We start from the raw sequence: 22,032 nt of genomic DNA, 5'->3' as shown, positions 1-22,032 counted from the left end.
GCATTGACATCTTTAAATGTTCTATCTGTTGCTGCATTCCTGTCAAATTTGTATTTTCATTCATATGCAAATGAGACATTAAAGCGTAACCATCCTTTTTATTTTAATTTTATAAATCAATAGTACACGTGAAAATAAGTAACTTTGAGATGATCATTCATTCTCAGAATTCTAATTTCTTGGGTAAAATCTAGTTGCTACTGATCAGATTCTATGCAGAAGGGAGGATGAGGGAGGAGCTGAATGCAGATATTACCCATGGATTGAGAATTTTGAGAATGAGTGATCAGTCCAGGAGGAGAAAGAGGCAGATTTATATATCAAAATATATTGCAAAAGTTGCTAATTTTCTCATTAACTACTGATTTACTAAATAAAAATTAAAACAATAGTTACTCTTCAAGTGCCTCTTGGTGTGACAGACCAATTAACAAGCCACTGCCTGATGAGGCTGTTTTCCACACTATACTCTAGCTTGATTGATAGCTCTATTCTTAGTGTGATGTCAGGCGCCAGTCAAGGAAAACAGACAATGTGTATAGGGGCTTCCCAAATGTACTGACAGATTATGTCAAGGGGAGAGAAGGATGAGGCCCGTTGAATCTCAGACGCAGATCCTTTAGTTCTCAGTGGGACAAGCTGCTGCCAGCGGATTCTGGCGCTGGCTATCTCACAGAGAATACAGGAGCGCTCCGCTAAGAGGAGTGATCCAGTGTATAAGGGAGAGGAGAATTGGGTCAGATACTGGTCGGTCCATTGATTATTCAGTCAACGGCTATTGAATGTATTTGGGAGGCCAATACACGGCAGTCATATTCACTTTTCCGATCACTATCTGATCCCGCTAATAATGGTTACAAGTTGGAAATCCCTTAAACAAACCCTATAAATGTAGTATTATCAATATACAATAATCAGATTCTGTAGGAAGAAGTTTCTATTTAGACAGATACTTACCAGCCAGCAGAGCCCAAGAAACTCTTCTCCAGTAACTGATAATAATGTAGTGTGGCCATCACAAACGCTATGTCAGGACTCTTCTACAAAAATACAGAGGTATGATAGGAAACAGACAAAAAGAGACTCAATTCTGAGCAGCAGAAAGAACAATCACCTGCCACAACGTGAACATATTTTACCCTGTCCATGAACACTTTTTTTCGCAATAGCTGAGTGTTCAAATCAGCAAATGTATATTTGTGCTTTTTTCCTGCATCTCTGCACCTGCCACCATAATCAAAGGGTTATTTCCACAAAGGACACTTCTGACCTATTCTCAGGACAGATGATAAGTGTCTGAGCGCTGGGAGATTCACTTCCAAGACCTCCAGCAATCCCGAGCGGGGCACATGAGCCCTCATTTACACTCACTGTGCAGACTTAGAAGTGGCATGGCCTTACATGAACTCTGCTGCTCCACTAAAGTCTTTGGGAGTGACAGATCAATGGATGTGGTTTTTTATCCCACGGACACTTATTTGAACAGTAGTGGTCACATTCATTACACACCCTTCAATTTTGATCCCAGTGAGGACGAAGAGGTATCACGATCCTGAATCCTTGATTTTTCTAATAATACGTCTCAGTGGCAAAGTCCTCTTGTGGTCAGAGGATATATGCCTTTTGAGTGAAAACCCATTTAAGAGCTGTTATGACTGCCAAGACACATTCACAGGTAATGTAAAAACAAGTAAGACAAATACCTGAAAGGTCCCTGTTCAGACTAGGAAAAGCCCTTCTCTGACCCTTGTCTGTCCCTGACTGGCTGCGGAAGTTGGCACCCTAACATAACGCACCACCACTGAACGGTACCTTACTGTGAATGTCCTTAACCGCTCCTATGATCGCTAGAATAGCAGTTCTGCAAGGAGAAAGCTAATCACACACAAGGCAACTAAGACAAACCACAGAAAAGTGATAGAATCCACCAAAGTCTATCACCAGGAGGAAACAACATTAGGGGAAGGTATTTAAAGCTGCACCCGAGAGGTGATAGGACAGACAGAGTAAATTTAAAACACCTGTTAACCAAAACCGACAGGAACAAAGATAACAGAACTAAAACACCCAAAGAAAAGGTGTATCTGTTGTGGCTCAACAGAAAGACGCCGACCACAGAATCAAGGGTTCAAGTCCAGAAGCATGACAAGAGCTTTGTCTCATTGGTGCCACTATGACTCCTTGGACATACTGGTAGCTTATTTTTCTGTGGTCGAAGCAGCTGTTGTAAGAATAATGTAGAGCTACATGATGGCCATTTAGATGAAGGATCATCTTTATAATATATTTATCTCTCAATTTCCCCAGAACAAAAATTGCCATGCCCCTCTAAGGAATGTGAACAGATGATAACCTAAGGGACAATACTTTCAAATGTCTACCTAAAACAAAAATGCCTTCAGTTACATTCGTATGCAATCTACTAGTAAAGCTTATATTTATCGCTCTAATGTGCTATGCCTAGTGAAGCTCAGGATTATTCCTGGTGAAAAAAGCACAGCATGCCGTGTACATTTTTCTTCTCTAGCTTTTTGATGGAATCTATTGTGGAGGCAGCGTTTGCCCCCAAAATATCTGCAAAACTTGCCCTACTTGAACTACCTTCACCAAAAAAAGTAGTGACAGATACATTTATTACTATTTGTAGTGGATTTTTCTTAATGAAGGTGGAAACGTGCTCTTACAAAAAATTACAATGTTTTTTCTAGAGCTACCTGAAAATAAAACCTCAATTTATGCTTATTCTGAATTCGGCCCCCAGACATAAATAATAAAGCTTGTCCTTGTAACATCGATTTCACTTCACTTAGGCATATATCATATACAAGGCGGGCAATGAAGGAGCAGTGGCACGATAATGACCTCAAAACATGGGCTTTGTTATGGACGGTTTGTACAGATTTCATCTTGGTGTTAGATGACTTTTCTGGGACATGCCCTTAAATTCCACTAAGTGAACTGGAAAATAATGGTATACAGCAGCCGTTGATCAGTCAATAATGAAAATGTTTAATATACGGTATATATTCCACACACGATTTCCAAGTAACATACGGAAATTGTAGAAAACCTATAAGGTTCAATCGAGATCAAGACATTTATTGTTACTTATACTAAACCGACTGATTTACAGTGATAATAAAAGGAGTAAATGGATTGTCTCCTCCAGGCGGCTGGTATTATAAGGCATCTGTGTATAGGATGAAATATATAGCGTTCTGACATGTGTAGCAGCAGCTTGGTATTAAACCAAGATATCTCTTTCCATCAGAAGAAATGCTTACCTTCCACATGCCAACGATAAGACCAGGATGAAGATGGAAAAGTTTAATGTGCATGTCCTGGCCAATGTATCTGCCGAAATCCTTTTTTTGGCTCAAGTCATATTCCGCAATGAGGGAAAGTCTTTGAAGCCTTAGCAAAATGTCACACAAAAATACTATGATTAAAATCAAATTTCATTTTAAATAATACAAAAGAGTACAACTCAACTATACAAGTTTGGGATCGTTACTACTGTAGATATCCCTGCTGGCGGGGTGCAGCCATACATCACATCGTCAGGGAGATATGCAGGTCCTCATACACATTAGACCAGGAAGAGCCTGCCACGACTGGGGAGATAGCCTGACTGTCTGATGTGTATGGGACCTCCTGATCCCCCGCCTGATACATGATGTCGGGGAAGAGATGGATCTGGCATCTGCAATTTCTGATCCTTTTTTTCTTCAGGGGATAAGCAGCAGCTAGAGGAGTCTGCCAGCGGATCTCTGATAGAAAACAAAGGAGCACTCAGCCGAAATGCCCATTCCTATGTATGGAGGAGTTAGCTGTAGGCCACAACTATTTTTTTGATATGGTGGGCTTAAAGAGGTTGTTCCTCTTCAAATATAAAATTCATCCCTTGCATTTTGTTTAAAAAAAAAAAAAAAGGGCTCTGCCCATTTTCCCCAAGTCTCTATCCTTCTTGCAGGCACTGAGCTCACCGATTGGCTACCATGCTGTCAAAGTAAAGTCAACGCCTACAGCCAATGACCTATGCCAGGAGCAGAGGCGGAGACTCGCTGGTGGACCTACGGAAAGTGAGTACAGCAGGATTTATTTATTCTTTTTTTTTAAACAAAGTTAAGCAAGGGAACAATCCCTTCATGGCTGGACAGCTGACTAGAAGATGAGAAAACTAAAGTAAATTTTAATTAAATTCCAAAGTGATTTCTGCTAGTATCATACTCACCCATTCCTGATAGGCTTCAAACATTTATCTGTTAGCACTGGTGTGATCCCATGGAGCCGAAGCTTCATCAGGGAGTGAAACTCGGGCCAAGTATAACTATTCCATGTCACAGTAAGAGAACTATCCCTAAAATGCAAATTCGTCTGTTCTATCACAGTTTCCTTCCCATGGTTATCTAGAAAGGTGAGGGCCAAAATCAGTCCAGTCATCCTGTAAAGAGAGCAAAGAATACAGTGAACAGGTGTCCTCCATATCAGGGAAGGACAAATCCCACAGTCATGGAGCATAAGGACTTGGATTTTGATTTTAGGATTTCAAAATAAAAAATCTAGCTTGCGTCTTGTACAATCTTAAAGGGGGCTTGCTGACATTTTTCTTATGATTTCCATGTATTTTGTACAATTGTTTGCATCTGAAATGTTGCTGTGAATTTTCAGGTAATTCCCAGCAAATATTATTGTGGATTTTACTTTCTTGGTAAAATCAACAGATAAGAAAAATCCACAACAAATGTGTTCACATTCTGCAACACGAAATGATACTAAAATCTAAAAAAAGAAAATAGAGCCAGAGCAAAGGTTTGTACATGTGCAATGCATAGGTGTGCATTCACACTGTGGCCCTCTAACAAGCAGGGCCGAAGAAAATAAAAAAAAAAAAAAAGCACATACCGTGTTGTAAAGTAGGTAAATTGTAATAGTCCATGTAAATAACATAGGGTGCTTCGTTATCATGATTTTGATCAAAAACACGTAAAAGTCATCCCACTACGACAAGGTGCACCTCAATCCGAACGGTACCCAACCCTTGTAGTCCACCTCACTATCTATATGTCAGCAGACATTAAAACAGATGGGGGCAGAGCACGACCTGGGTCCCAACTGTCCGTACACCTTACCGTGGAAGGCTACATAAACAAAATGAACAGCGCAAAAAAGGGAAATCACCCCCCTTTTTGTACAAAGTACAAAAAAAAATGTTTATATAGCTTTCCACGGGCAGGTGTATGAACATTTAGGACCAAGGTCCTTTTCTGCCCCCCATCTATTTTTATGTCTGTTGACACATCATGATGTGAACTAAGTTAGGCACAGTCCTGATGGGTGCACCTTGTCGTGGTGGGATGGCTTTTCATTTTTTTTTTTTAAATCAAAACAATGTTAACCAAGTACCCTAATTAATTGTACATGTAATTAACAATTTATTTACTTACTACAGAGTATTTGCCAATTTTGCTTTTATTTTAGGTTCTCCAAAACGACACACCGCAGAGCCAAAACTCAACATGACAGATCAATTTACGTACACACAATGTGGTTAGCATTTGGCCTGTTTTGTGCAATATTCATACTGCAATTTTTTCAGATGTCAATTTTCAAGAAAAATCCACAGTGTTTCCGTCCTTCATGAATTTCCCCTAAGGCCAAGGTTTCACATTCAGTATTTGGTCAGTAATTTACATCAGTATACTGTATGTAAGCCAAAACCAGGAGTGGGTCTGAAATACAGAAGTGGTGATGTGTTTCAAAACTCTGATTGTCCCACTCTTGGTTTTCGATTTCAAATACTAATCAAATACTGATAGTGTGAACGTAGCCTAATAGTTTTCCTTGAACAGCGCAACTCCTGTTTCGAAACTAGAAAATGCTTTGCACTTAATCAAGTGCCCTAACCTACACCACGGTCCGTTGTTCTTGTTCTTGTCGTGAATGGGGGTACCAGATGTACTCTCTTCTCAGTTTATAAAAAGGTCCTCCCTATTGTGCATTCATGTGGGACAAAATCAGAATATTCCTGACCCAGCGAAAAGCATGTTATAAGGGTGTGTTTCCACAGTCAGGAAACGCTGCTTGTTTGACGCTGAGAAGAACCGCAAACACACAGCGTCCAGATGTTACAGCATAGTGGAGGGGATTTCATGAAATCCCGTCTCCACTATGCATTAAAAGATGCATGCGGCAGACCCGAGGAAACGGACATGCGGCGCGTCTTTTCAGAACACAGCATGTCTGTCTACATGCTCCGTCGCCGCACCGTAAATTTACCATGCACTATCATTAGATGTGGTAAAACTGCATCTAATGATTAGCCACATGCATAGTAACTGCCTAAAAACGCAGCTTACTACGCATGTCTACTAATTTACATGCGGGCTTACCTGTCCCACCGCCGGAAGTCCGTGTCCACAGCAGTTCTCGCGATAACTTAGCTTACCACGAGAACTGCCGTGCACGTGACCGGGGTTTATCTCAGGTCACTAGTCTGGTTCTCACGGTCAGCTGATTGTGAGAACACTGCAGTGTAGGTGAACGCTGGAGAGTTATCTCCGGTGGTCATCTACAAGCTCTGCTGTATCTGGATGTCAGGCATCCAGATGTAGCAGAGCTGGACTCGTTGTGGGACACTCGTTATTAAATGGACTACGTCGGACACAGGGAGTATACTGTATATTTTTTGTTTTATTCCAGGAGAACGAGGGTGTCGCAGGAATGAGCGTACAATAAAGATATCAAAACTGTGTGGTGTTTTATTTCATTAAAATACTTTACTCTGCATGTGTGTGTTTTATTATCCCTGTACCAACTATAGGATTAGTAATAGTAGGTAGCTTATTGACGCCTCTCCATTACTAAGCTGGCTTAATGTCATTAACCCCTTATTACCCCATATGCCACTGCTACGGGGCAGCGGGAAGAGAGAGGCTAAGCGCCGGAATTGGCGCATCTTAGGCTACTTTCACACTAGCGTCGTTTGGCCTCCGTCGCAATGCGTCGTTTTGGAGAAAAAACGCATCCTGCAAAAGTGCTTGCAGGATGCGTTTTTTCTCCATTGACTTGCATTAGCGACGCATTGCGACGGATTGCCACACGTCGCATCCGTCGTGCGACGGATGCATCGTGTTTTGGCGGACTGTCGGCACAAAAAAACGCTACATGTAACGTTTTTTTGTGCGTCGTGGTCGCCATTTCCGACCGCGCATGCGCGGCCGGAACTCCGCCCCCTCCTCCCCGGACCTTACAATGGGGCAGCGGATGCGTTGAAAAACTGCATCCGCTGCCCCCGTTGTGCGGCGCTTTCAACGCTAGCGTCGTTGCGTCAGCACGTCGCATTGCAACGTGCAGTGCACGACGCTAGTGTGAAAGTAGCCTTACATATGAGCCTTTTCTGGGGCGGCTTGGAGCTGGTATTTGTAGCTGGGGGGGGCCTCTCTAGGCTATGAATATCAGCCCACAGCTGTCTCCATAGCCTTTCCGGCTATAAATTATATTATAAGGGGACCCCAAGTCATTTTTGGGGGGGTCCCCCTATTTTTATAGCCAATAAAGGCTAAGTATACAGCTGCAGGCTGATATTCATAGCCTGGAAAGCTCCATGGGTATTAACCCCTTCCCAGGCTACAAACATCGGTCCCCCAGCCGCTGGCTTTCCCTCTCTGGTGCAGGAAATTGCGCGGGAGGGAGCACACGCCATTTTTAAAAAAAATTTTTTTTTAAATTAACAGATATTGTGTTTAAGGCTGGGGTCACAATTGCGAGAAACTCACACCTGTCTCTCGCCTCAATACCTGGCACTGCCGCCGCCACTCGGGACCGGAGCAATCAGCTGCATAGAAATATATGCAGCCACACACTCCGGTCCCAAGTGCCGGCAGCAATGCCGGCAGCAGTGCCGGGTATTGAGCTGCGAGATTTGTACGAGTTTCTTGCAAGTGTGACCCCGGCCTAACGCAGATTTCGTGTGTGTGTCTTTATTTAAGGCCGGGATCGCACGTGCAAGAAACTTGGACGAGACTCGCATGTTAATACCCGGCACTCGGGAGTGGAGCGTGCGGCTGCATAGAAATACATGCAACAGCAAGCTCCACTCCCGAGTGCCGGCGGCAGTGCGGGATATCAAGATGCGAGACTCATTAGAGTTTCTCGCATGTGTGATCCCGGCCTAACTCTTTATTAACATTTTATTATGTTTATTACTAAACATTGGGCTTGGTATTATCTATCGTATCTATCTATCTATCTATCGATATATCAATAGGTAGATAGATTTATAGATAGATATATCGATAGATACAGTACAGACCAAAAGTTTGGACACACCTTCTCATTTAAAGATTTTTCTGTATTTTCATGACTATGAAAATTGTACTGTAGATAGATAGCTACGATAGATAGATAGATAGATAGATAGATCTATTATCTATCTATCTATCTATCTATAGCTCTATCTATCATCTATCTATTATCTATCTATAGATGTATCTATCTATCTGTGTGTCTAAACATTATTCGTCAATGGAGTATGTAAATGAAGAGGATGGACAAGAAATGATATCACAATTCTTTTTTTTGTATATCTTTATTTAGCTGACAAAAACACACACAAATCCGCATGAAAAAGCATCAAAAATACATGTAAAAACGCATCAAAAACGCAGGTGACCTGCCAGTGACCTCAGGTGCAGATTTTACCTGCAGCAAATCCTGACCGTGGAAACATACCCTAACATTACAAGTACAGTCATCACAAAGGATGGAGCTACTTACCTAACAGCCTTTTCCATATTAACTGTCTTGTCTATGGAAGTGTTACCCTTTACAGATTTTATTATCTGAGCAATTTTCTTCTCTCTGGTCATTATCAATTCTCTAACATAGGCCTTCTTCCAGTAACCAGGATCTACATCTGAAAGACTAGCTCCGCTTAATTTCTTCTCCAGCGGGTTCATAGGGTCACAGTTCCAGAAATGAGTAACGTTCTGACGTGAAAGGTAAATTTTATGCCATATTACACTGAGAACAAATGAAAGGGTTCAGTCAAAATATAGCACAGCTCCCTATATATACACCTTAAATTGTAGTGAATTCAAAGGAGTTGCCCATTACTGGACAATCCTCTTATGAATGGTGCAGAATGTGCTGTATTAAATATAAATATTCTTACCTCCAAGACCGGCCCTGTGCTCCGCTCTGAACCCTGTGTTCACTGGTGATCTCGTGCTGATTGGCTGCAGCAGTCATATGGCATAATCACAAGACTACCAGGGGACACACAGCTCAGAGGATAGGAATGGGGCCAATCCAGAAGACATTTTATGCAACACCTTGGGGACATTGTCCAGTAGAAGAAAACTCTTTAAGCCCATTGAATTCAACGGGATGGGGATAGGCCTGGGCCTGAATTCACAAAATATCCTGATGGATTTTGCTGTTGATTATTCCTTAATTCACAGTAAAATCTACAAGGCTTTATTACAAAAAGCCACAGTAAACTCTTATTTCCTGGTCACTGCACATCTAGCTTCCAGTGATGACAGGTTGCCACAAGTGCCCACTACAGCCATTGTGCAATCTACATGTGATGACACATCCGAGCTGGAGGCCATGTATATAGAGGTCGATGGTTGTGAAGTCTAACATTCCCATGGCAGTAACAGGGGAGGCGAATATTGAGGGTTCTTTATATTTTTCATGATCAGCTTTGTCCTGCAGGACACAAAAATCTGCAAGATTTGGCATGAATTTGTGGAATTGCGTAGCAAATCTGTTGTGTGTGAAGCTACCCTATTAGCGGTAAAGGATTAGAAATAATTCCCAAAATACAAAGTTAAAGGGGTTGTCCAGGCCTCAGGCCTGGGGTTCAAGTTTGCAGCCAACATGTGCGCGGTCAGGATTCACCGATACTGAGATGGGGGCTCATGTGACCGCAAGGGTGCAATTTGCATACAGGCAGTCATGAACTAGACGGGTCTGGCCTCACTCAGTTCACTTGTATTGAGAAAGGCCAGACATATCTAGTTGGAATGTGGCTGAAAGTATACAAATTGCATACTTGTGGTAAGGTGAGCTCCTGCTCCTGATGCTGGCTCCAGAGAATCCTAACAGCAAATGGTGTGTGCATGCTAAGGATTCACAAGTATGACAGAGTGACTGCATACTTGAGCCCCAAGCCTGGACAACCTCTTTAAGACCAAGTATACCCCTTGCTTTTAATTCTCCATTTGATTTTCTGAAAATCCACATTATATCTCACTTTAATGCCAGCAACAAATCCGGATTGTAAGAATGTCTGACTTGCTAAAACACTTAAAATAAATTTCACCTTGAAGAAACAAAGATTTGCCAGAGCCAATACACACATACCGTATATACTCCAGTATAAGCTGAGATTTTCAGCCCATTTTTTTAGGCTGAAATGCCCCTCTTGGCTTATACTCGAGGAGTCACCCCCTTCGGTCTGTCTCCCGTCACCCCCACCGGTCAGTCTCCCCTCTCCCCCAGTCCGTCTCTCTGTCACATCATACTCACCTGCTCCCGGCGCGGTCCCTGCTTCTCCGATGGTCTCCAGGCGCAGTCAACTCTTCCTATGTTCAACAGTCACGTGGTACCGCTCATTAAAGTAATGAATATGGACGCGACGCCACTACCATAGGGGTGGAGCGCATATTCATTACTTTAATGAGCAGTACCAGTGACCTCTGAACACAGGAACAAGCTGCTGGCGCCGGAGAGACCATTGCATCAGAGAAGCAGGGACCTGCAGACCGCGTCAGGAGGGGGAGTATGACGGGGGAGGGGTGATCCATGCGATATTCACCTGTCCCCGTTCCACCGCCGGGCTCCGTCTTCCGCGTCCTCTGGCTGTGACTTTCAGGTCAGAGGACACGATGACATGTTTAGTGTGCGTGGAACGGGGACAGGTGAATATCACAAGTGTCGGTGTCCCCGCATGCTCAGGACAAGAAAATTAAATTTTAAATCGCAGCAGCAGCATATGGGGCAAACGTTTCTATTGAGCATCTTATGGGGCCATAATAAATCTTCGTGCACCATTATATGGGGCAAAAGTTTCTATGAAGCATCTTATGGGGCCATAATCAACCTTTTATGCAGCATTGTGTGGGGCAAACGTTTCTATGGAGCATCTTATGGGGCTATAATCAACCTTTATGCAGCATTATATGGGGCATATTTTTGTATAGAGAATCTTATGGGGCCCATCATAAACTTTATGGAGCATTATATGGGGTGTATTTTGTATGGAGCATCTTATGAGGCTCCTGATTCAATATGGATATTCAAAAACACAACCTACTGATGTCTCAATTTTACTTTTATTGGTATCTATTTTTATTTTTGAAATTTACCTGCAGCTGCTGCATTTCCCACCCTAGGCTTATACTAAAGTCATTAAGTTTTCCCAGTTTTCTGTGGCAAAATTAGGGGTCTCGGCTTATACTCAGGTGGGCTTATACTCGAGTATATATGGTACACTTACTTGTCCTTAATTAGCAAAAATTTTCAGGTGTGAGTATAGCCTAGGAAAAAACAGGGTACTCAAAAAGAACCAAAATAATTTAAAAATTTAATTTTTATTAATACTATGTTAAAAAAAATTAACAATTTTAAAAAAATTCCAAGAAAAATGAAAGAATAGAAAAAGGAGGGATATGGGACTCAAAAATTAATGGCTGCTACATTGTAAAGGTAGGACTGTGTCCACATTTGTGATGTACTCAATAACTAGATTCTTAAAAGGAGGTAGTGACCATGCTATTTTAGAATTTTGGATAACTAGAGGAGGAAGACCTGTGAAGACTCAGACATCAAGGTTAGACTTCAGAAAGGCAGATTTTAAGGGACTCCGAAAGAGAATTGGAGGGATCCTATGGCTGGATATCCTTAAGGACAAAAATGTCCAGGAAGGATGGGAAATCTTGAAAAATTAGATTCTCAAAGCACAATCGATAACAATGCCGAAAAGAGGGAAGAATAGTAAGCATTTAAGGAAACCAGGATGGATGAACACAGAACCTAAACACATGCTAAAAAGGAAGAAAGAAATGTTTATCAAATGGAAAGAGGAAGGCATATCTAAAGAAGAATCTAATGCTGCAGAACCTGCAGGGCACGAATCAGATTAGCTAAAGCTGACAATGAATTAAGGCTTGCAAAAGATGTCAAAAGCAATAAAAAAGGATTTTGCAGATATGTCAAAAGTAAAAGAAATGTCAAAGATGCTCTAGGATTTTTACAGGATGGAAATTATGAAATGGAAAGAAAGGATGTTGAGAAGGCCGAACTTTTAAATTTCTATTTTGCATCTGTTTTCTCTCAGAAGAGAAATGTAACATCAACTGATTTTCACTGTCCTATTAAGGGAATAGAAGACTCCAGGACATCTATAAACAGAAAGATAATGAGGAAACACTTAGCTAACATAAATGAATTCAAGTCACCAGGTCCAGATGAATTACACCCTAGAGTACTGAAGTAGATAGCAGAATAAATTTTTGAACCACTCTCCATAACCTTTGAAAATTCTTGGAGAACAGGAGAAGTCCCAGAAGACTGGAGAAGAGCAAATGTTGTTCCTATCTTCAAAAAAGGGAAGAAGGTGGACCCAGGGAACTATAGGCCGGTGAGTCTGACATCTATACCAGGAAAGATCTTTGAACAAATTATTAAACAACATGTATGTAAGTACCTGGATAAGAATGAAGTCATTAAACAGAGTCAGCATGGGTTTCTAACTAATAAGTCATGTCAGACTAACTTAATTTCCTTCTATGACAGAATCACTGACTGGGTGGATCAGGGAAATGCTGTAGAGATAGTATATCTTGACTTCAGCAAAGCATTTGCAAAGTATCTCACACAATCCTTATTGAAAAAATTACTAAGTATGGGATGGACAAGGCAACTGTTAGGTGGATTCATAACTGGCTTAGTGATTGGACCCAAACAGTGGTCGTAAATGGCTGCACATCCAGTTGGAAGAATGTCTCAAGTGGGGTACCACAGGGCTCTGTCCTGGGTCATGTATAGTTCAACATCTTTATCAATGATTTAGATGAAGGAATTGAGGGTAAACTGATTAAATTTACTGATGACACAAAGCTAGGAAGGATACCTAATACTAGAGAAGAGAGAGAGGATTCAAAAAGATATAAATAAACTGGAGCAGTGGGCAGCAACTAACAGAATGTTTTTTTAACAGGGAAAAATGCAAAGTACTACATCTGGGCAATAAAAATGAAAAAAGCATATACAGAATGGGAGGAATAGTGCTACGCAACAGCACATGTGAAAAAGACTTGGGTATACTAATAGATCATAAACTGAACATGAGTCAACAGTGTGATGCAGCAGCAAAAAAGGCAAATACAATTCTGGGATGTATTAACAGAAGCATACAGTCTAGATCACGTGAAGTCATTATTGCCCTCTACTCATCTTGGGTCAGACCTCATCTGGAATACTGTGTCCAGTTTTGGGCACCACATTTAAAAAAAAGACATCAACAAACTGGAGCAAGTTCAGAGAAGAGTGACCAGAATGGTGACCGGTCTGCAAACCATGTCCTACGAGGAACGTTTACAGGATTTGGGAATGTTTAGCTTGCAAAAAAGAAGACTGAGAGGAGACTTAATAGTTGTACAAATATCTCGAAGGCTGTCACATTGTAGGAGGATCATCTTTATTCTCATTTGCACAAGGAAAGACTAGAAGCAATGCGATGAAACTGAATAGGAGAAGACACAGATTAGATATTAGAAAAAACTTTTTGACAGTTAGGGTGATCAATGAGTGGAACAGGCTACCAAGAGAGTTGGCGGGTTCTCCTTCCATGGAAGTCTTCAAACAGAGGCTGGACAGACATCTGTCTGGGATGATTTAGTGAATCCTGCTTTGAGCAGGGGGTTGGACCAGATCACCCAGGAGGTCCCTTTCAACTCCTCCATTCTACGATTCTATGATTCTACGTGCACATCGGGGCAGAGGGACTGGACTCAGACAAACCATTTTTGCATGCCACCAAGGATCCAGGTAAAGGAGCATTGTGCCCCCTATTGATGATCTGATTTAACTTCATTTTATAAGCGATGTGAATTACATACTAGTAGGAATATCAGCATGATTGCCCCTGTATCTTAATTCATTATGAGATACACTTTACCCTTGTATGCAAATGGCTGACACACACAAGTGCCTGATAAACTATGCTGTTTTGGCAAGTGACTATACACAATGATTCTTTTCAGATATTGCAAACTCATTTAAAGAATCTCTAAGAGGATGGCATCAATTGGTATTTATTGATCAGATGGTTTAGTATTGATTGGCTTATAAGTATACATTTATGAATTAATTGATTTCTGATATCAGTTCTCAACTTACTTTATTATTATCGAATAGATATACCTTATACGTACTTTTCATTGAGCACTTCAGAACTTTAATAATTTAATCAGTATTGGATATATGTTTTGGTTATTAATTTTGCATTATACAACTGATCCTTTCAAGAATCTAGTTATTGAGTACATCACAAATGTGGACACAGTTCTAACTTTACAATGTAGCAGCCATTCATTTTTGAGTCCCATATCCCTCCTTTCTATACTTGCATTTTGCTTGGAATTTTTTAAAATTGTTAATTTTTTTATCATATTAATAAAAATTTAATTTTTAAATTATTTTTGTTCTTTTTGAGTACCCTGTTATTTCCTAGGCTATACTCACACTTGGGAAATGTTGCTAATTAATGTATTGAAGTTAGAGAGGGTGCACCAATGTTTATAGGGTTATTACAATAAACTAGGATTGTGAAATTGGATAAAATCACTTACTTGTCTTTGGATAGTTCATAGAACCTCTTACTGACACTACCAAGCATCATCAGAGATATCGGGTCTAAATATGAACATATCTTCAGAAGGATCTCACATGGTACACTGCAAAACACAAGGAAAGCCATTTACTCTACTGTTGCAAAAAATAAAATAACAAACATGCTAATTTAGCCTGGCTGCTCTTAATACCAGTCAGCCTCCCCCATATACGGTACACCCTCTCAGGAATGGTCCTTTCACTATAAAACCCTGCGAGTTAGAATAGAATCTCATTTTTTTTCTTCTTGAACAATACTAGGCTACAAGCCATCATTACAGGGGTAAGTAACTGCCATGTAAAATGTCATATCGCTAACTGAAGTTAGGGGGGCAGTTCTGGCAAAAATGGACCTAACAAGTCATCAGTGCAGGAGTGACTCAGTAGACATTTTGTGCTCTGGCTGTAAGGTTAAAAACCCATTTTGGTTTGTTTCCCATTAATACAGGTACTGTAGTACCATCAACTGGAGATGTCATAACCCCTGAACTCACTATTTCTGCTCTTGGCTTTCGCAATTCGAGCAATTTCTGTCCACCACATACCTATCATGCTACTGAAACCTTCATTTCTTTAGTAGACCGTGAGGTCAAACTCCTCTCTCACCAACAACAACTTGGCTTCTTCCCAACACACTCTAACCTTTCACTCATAGAGAAACAGGCTCCATCATCGCTACATAACAATAGATCAATTATCATAAAACCAGCAGATAAAGGGGGAGCTATTGTGGTGATGAATCGTGCGAAAACAGCAATAAATAATAATATGTGATGAATCACATGATCCTACCAAAATATAGGGAACATAGCTGCAGCAGGAATTAAAACATAACTTTTAATAATTAACAAATAAAAAATGTGTCACCAAAACGTGTCAATAAAAAGTACCACTAAGTAGGTTCAAATATTTTGACATACCATACATAGATCAGTACTAATAAAGATTACTGAAAAGGACACAGGCAGTGGTCCAGTGTCCTAATGCTTAAACCAAGAAACCTGGTCTAAGAAATGGCATAAACCATAAGCACGATTCAGATACCTGAACATTCAAACGGGTGCCTTGGTTGCATAATCATTAGCAGTCAATCATATACTGAAAAATAAATAGGGAGGGGTGCAAACAATTGGGAGAATAAATAATAATGGAACAATCTCACCAATTGTCGAGGATGAATGGAGCCCCAATGGTGCTTCTATGGAAAAAGATCCGTTATCGCACGACCTCAGGAGACAATACCCTGTCAATCCCTGCGGGGCTGTCAATAAATCTCAATCCCCAAACTCCTGTCCTTACAAGGACAGTCCACAGCTACCCCTACAATGTAACAAGCCCTGCACTCTCCCTGTTAAAAGGTCCCGACGCGTTTCTTTGCAAGCAGGATCATCAGGGGACTAGCTTGCATGGGAGATAAAGTGCTTCAGTGCTAAAGATAGAGCTGCCACCCTCTATACTGGACTGCAGTCCACCCCACCCACTGCCTGTGTCCTTTTCAGTAATCTTTATTAGTACTGATCTATGTATGGTATGTCAAAATATTTGAACCTACTTAGTGGTACTTTTTATTGACACGTTTTGGTGACACATTTTTTATTTGTTAATTATTAAAAGTTATGTTTTAATTCCTGGTGATGAATCGTGCAAAAGACTCTAATGAAATAATCCGACAACTGTCTGATCCCAATACCTATGAGATAATCCTCAGGGACCCAGTTGCTGCCATTAGCAAAAAAAATACGTAATCTCATAAACACATATCTTTACTGCCATGTGATCGATCAAAAAACGGCAACCTTTTTGGTCAATCCTCATCCCATTACACCGGTTTTTTATGAGTTACCTAAGGTGCATAAATCACTACAAAACCCACCTGGCAGGCCAATCGTTGCTTCCACAAACTCTGTTTTGTCTCGGCTTTCAATTTTCTTGAAAAAAATTTTAACTCCTTTGGTTAAATTAACTAAATTCTTCCTTTGAGATATGGGAAATTTTTTGCAGGTCATCAAACAACTTGACACTATACCTCCTGACAGTATTCTCAATAAAACACGACAAAGGTATTGAAGCCACTAGATCCCTATTGAATTTATCGGACATGTCCACGGACTCAGTTCAATTTTGCTGGACCTCCTTGGCCTAGTATTGTATGAGAATTACTTTCTATACGAGGACACCTTTTACGTCCAGAAGTGTGGCACAACGATGGGCTCGAACGTAGCGCTGGCGTATGCTAATGTCTACATGAACCATTTTGAGGGGAATTACATATTTCATAATGACCCATTTCTACAACATGTTTTAGGATACCATCGCTACATTGATGACGTTTTCTTCATCTGGACTGATACGCTTGACTCCTTACATGCTTTCCACTCTTATCTCAATCCATTCTGAATTACAATTTACGATACATCATAGTACGGAGTCAATACCTTTTCTGGACACAACAGTATTGAAAAATGCCAATGGGGGCCACTCGACTGATCTTTACTGTAAACCCACAGACCGTAATAGTCTTCTACACGAGTTGGCACCCAAGAGCTACTAAGAACAGCTTAATGAGCTCACAATTTAATAGTGTAACACGCATTGTCTCTGACCCTGAATTTCGGAACAACAGATTTCACATAATGGCTGATAAGTTTAGTGATAGGCAATATCCTTTGAAACTCCTTGGGCATGAAAAGACATGGGCAATGACCCCCCCCCCCACCTCCAACGATTTATCCTAGAGAAAGAATCCCCTTTGTGCATACTTTCCATCCTTTAATGCCTAAAGTCTACTCCATCATAAAGAAACATTGGCCACTTCTGTCTAAGGCCTACCCAGATATTGATTCCTTTAGAGCACCTACATTGATATCCACAAAAAGACCCCCAACATCAGAGATAAACTTGTGAGAGCTGACATAGGGAGTACACGCCCGGTCATGACACAGAGGCTGCTCGCTACCAGGCGCCATGGTACGTTCCCGTGTCTCAATTGTGCAGCCTGCTCTAACATCATAAGGTCTGATAACATAACCCATCCGAGAACTGGCAAATCGTATCCGATACGTGGATACCAAACCTGTGATTCCAACTTCGTGGTCTACCTAGTAAAATGTCCCTGTGGTCTCCTCTATGTGGGGGAGACCACTCAACATGTTAAAGACCGTATAGCCAGCCATAAGTCCACCATCAGGTGCGGCAAAACCCGGTTACCTCTCCCGGATCATTTTGCCAGATTTAGGCTACTTTCACACTAGCGTTAACTGCAATACGTCGCAAATGCGTCGTTTTGCCGAAAATACGCATCCAGCAAAAGTTCTTGCTGGATACGTTTTTTCGTCATAGACTAACATTAGCGACGCATTTGTGACGCATTGCCAAACGTCGCGTCCGTTTTGCGACGCTTGGGCGTGTGGTAGCGGACCGTCGGGAGAAAAAAACGTTACATGTAACGTTTTTTGCTCACGACGGTCCGCTTTTTCCGACCGCGCATGCGCGGCCGGAACTCCGCCCCCACCTCCCCGCACCTCACAATGGGGCAGCGGATGCGTTGGAAAAATACATCCGCTGCCCCAGTTGTGCGGCGGAGACCACGCTAGCGTCGAAAACGTCGGCCCGACGCACAGCGATGGGTCTTTCCCGACGCTAGTGTGAAAGTAGCCTTAGACACACAGTTGCTCAGCTTAAATTCCAAGTCATTGAGCAAGTCCCTCGACGGCGACCACGTTAAACTCCTTAAATTGCGAGAAACCTATTGGATACATAAACTCGATACTTTGGCCCCTAAAGGTCTTAATAGGGATATTGTTTGGCTATTGTGACCTTTATTAATCTATATTCTATTACATTTGCAGACCCGCTAAATTATGGTGACCTGAGGTGAGTTTGCTTTAGCCCCTGATAATTTTCACTTTTTTCATTTATTATTTTTTTTGTTTATTTTCATTTTCTCTTTTCGTCCTCAGCATTCATATATGCTATAATCTGTAATTTGAGGTCTATGCCCCTTTTTTTCTTATATCCACCTTATTGTAAAACATTTACATAGGTACATACATTCCAGATGTCCTTCATTAACATACGTTCTTTCTTTATAAACGTTGGGTCACACTTTAACATCATTAACATAATGAAGGTGATAAGTTGCTAGGTTGTAAGCTTCCTTAACGATGGGCAAACATGCATGGTACACTACACTAGTAGTGCAACGTCACTTCTGATCCGGGCCGCAGACTTCCGGTCCAGCGCTTCACCAGGCTGTTATAAACTCACACTGTGCACACAGCTGTCACGCCGGCACCAGAGCTTGGCGCGGAAGCGCAGCTGCATACACTGACAGCCTAAGGTAATTCACTGCTCATCACTGACACTTTTTAGCGCTATACTGTGGCAGCCCTCTTATGTGCTCCCGTATTTCACTTTCTACAGAGCCTCACTTCTATTGTGTGGGGACTGGATAAACCCAAAAGTACTATAATTTCTATATAGGTACCTTATGTTTTCCTTTCTTTTCCCAGCACCCTTTTTTATGCATAAGATTTATCCTATCACTGTTCCTTGCAGCCTCTACTGGGCATTACAGGGACTTCTATCCCTCTGCACTGCATTCTTCCTCTTGGCATTGGATTAAGGTAATTGTACCCTACATATACCTATGTGCTACTCATTGGTTACTGGTCACATTTGTTATGCGCTCTCTTATATGATTTTACGATTGTATGTTCATTATATTTTTGACTACCCTATTGGTACATCAATTTGGTATATTACTTTGGGATTGCTATAGAGTGTAGTATACCTGTGTTTTTTACTTGTGCTATATTGTTTATTTTTGTTATATTTTATGTTGATGCATTCTTTTTATTTTGCAGCGATTCTGTGATAAAGGCTCCAGAGGAGCCGAAACGTTGTTTTGTTAATATAATCGCTTCCACTGAATAATTCTGTTACGCTCCCTGATTTATTGTATGAATAAAATTGCAAGCTATTTGGAAAGATAATCCACAAAGAGTGTGCGGTGAATTTTCATAATCTATGCTTAGGACCTTTGGACCATTACACCAGCACTTCGTGATTTTTAGGCTGAGTGCACGCTAAAAATTAATTTCAAAGAGGACATCCATCACGGTTATGTACTATAAATTCAGAAACCCATTACAACGGAAAATCCAACATAACACAGGTTAGTTACAACTTCTTGGACCTCGGTGAACGTTACTTGCGAAGAGGAAGGTGATACTGGAGTTCACTTCATCATCTGAATATTTATTTGTTATAGTTTTGTTACCTACTTAACCCTAGAACGCGTACCTGGGGCCTCGCAGGCCTGCTAGGTTACTTGTTTTCTATTATCTGTAAAACTAAATTAGTTAGAATTTTGAAACTCAAGGTAATCCTCAGGTATATAGTTGTTAGTAATATCCAGTTGTTCATATATTTTTATGTTATAGGCATCTCGTATAGCAACGCTTTTTTTTGTGACTACCCCAGATTCACATACCTGGGGCCTTTGAGGCCTGCTTTGGTTTACATGTACTCCTCAGTCTTTTTGTCTGTACTGTTGTTGGGGAAGAACTTATGACTCAGTCTTTATGACTATTGGTCGATGGCTGTTGCTGGGAAGAGTGTGGATTCTGCCTGACATGGTAATGTGATCCTGGAAGGGAGTTTCCCCTCACAAAGTAACGTGATTATGATGTCAGTACAGGTCCTTTAGTCCTAAATCCTAGTTGCTGGAGAGACTTTGGTAATGATTACTGAATATTCGTGTAAGAGGCAGACTAAACGTTGGCCTGTTGCCCTTTTTTCCAATATCCTTGATGTGTCATCCCTCAATAGCTATATTGTTTATTGTCAAACTAATCCAGAATTCCATGCCAACAGGAAGGACAATAGACGTATATTTTTGACAGAACTTTGTTATGAACTTTTGATGCCTACTATGCTAGAGAGAAGCAGCACAAAATGCTTATCAAGGCAAATTACAGAGGCAATGATCCGATGTGGAATATGCTTTCAGGAACAGCCAGAGCAAAGAGAAAAAAAAAGAAAGCGCTGCTATATTTGTCCAGCAAAGAAAGAAAGAAAATCGGAGCGTTTATGTTCTACTTGCGGACAAAATGTATGCAAGGAACATTCTGAAGAAAAAATAATATGCAAGAATTGTCGGGGGAATATGTAAAGTGGAAAATAAATATTCCTGCACCAAGTTTGCTACAGACTTTATGTAAAAACTTTTTATAAGAAAAAATGTATCCATCATAAAAAATTGTACTGAGTGAATATATTGGGCGTGCCCGTTTAGTTACATTTTTGTTGTTTTATGTACATAATTTTTTTGGGGAATTATACACATCTTAGGCTATGTTCCAAGTAGCGCTGGGGTTCACCAGAATGGGATCCATAATGGATCTGACCTCCTGGTAACTCCAGCTAAGGCTGATGGAATGCCGGGATTCCACCAGCCTTAGCTGAGGTCACCAGGAGGTCAGATCCATTACGGATCCCCTCCTGGTGGACCCCAGCGCTAGTGGGAATGCATCCTTACTTTGCAAATTTAAAATAAACTTTGAAAAGTATTTTTATTTGAGTTATTCCATGTTATTTGCACACAGGCCTAAAAGGCCCCAGGTACGTGAATATGGGGTAGTCACAAAAAAAGCGTTGCTATACGAAATGCCTATAACATAAAAATATACGAACAACTGGAAATTACTAACAACTATATAGCTGAGGAATACCTAGAGTTTCAAAATTGTAACTAAAGTAGTTTTACAGAAAATAATAAAAAAGTAACCTGACAGGCCTGCGAGGCCCCAGGTACGCGTTCTACCAGCCTTAGCCGGAGTCACCAGGAGGTCAGATCCATTACGAAATACCGTCCAGGCGGACCCCAGAGCTAGTGGGAATGCATGCTTACTTTCAAATAACTTTGAAAAAAAATTTTTTTTTAGTTATTCCATGTTATTTGAAAACAGGCCTCAAAGGCCCCAGGTACGTAATAGTGTAGATTTCTATGGTCACGCATTCTAGGGTTAAACCAGTGCACCGCTTAGGTTCAAAAAGCATATCAGAGAGGAGCAGATTCCAAGCGGTGCGTTCATTCATGACTCACAAAATGGTTTGTGGAATTTA

The 22,032-nt window shown here is 41.0% G+C and overlaps 1 protein-coding gene across 3 annotated transcripts in view; it reads right to left on the bottom strand.

Annotated features, from left to right (window-relative positions):
* Window positions 1-22,032, bottom strand: part of FBXO15 (F-box protein 15) — a 162,218-nt gene that overhangs the window by 94,248 nt on the left and 45,938 nt on the right. For all 3 annotated transcript variants that reach the window (XM_077270099.1, XM_077270097.1, XM_077270098.1), the window contains exons 4-8: window positions 14,865-14,969; window positions 8,779-9,024; window positions 4,235-4,444; window positions 3,285-3,414; window positions 958-1,040 (exon numbers count right to left, since the gene is read on the bottom strand). In XM_077270099.1, the coding sequence (XP_077126214.1) occupies window positions 958-1,040; window positions 3,285-3,414; window positions 4,235-4,444; window positions 8,779-9,024; window positions 14,865-14,969 (774 nt within the window). The remainder of the gene's footprint in view (window positions 1-957; window positions 1,041-3,284; window positions 3,415-4,234; window positions 4,445-8,778; window positions 9,025-14,864; window positions 14,970-22,032) is intronic.

The sequence above is a fragment of the Ranitomeya variabilis genome, chromosome 6 (genome assembly GCF_051348905.1).
Source record: "Ranitomeya variabilis isolate aRanVar5 chromosome 6, aRanVar5.hap1, whole genome shotgun sequence".
Taxonomy (NCBI): domain Eukaryota; kingdom Metazoa; phylum Chordata; class Amphibia; order Anura; family Dendrobatidae; genus Ranitomeya; species Ranitomeya variabilis.
Note: the sequence above shows the minus strand (reverse complement) of the source record. Positions and strands in the feature narration are given on the sequence as shown.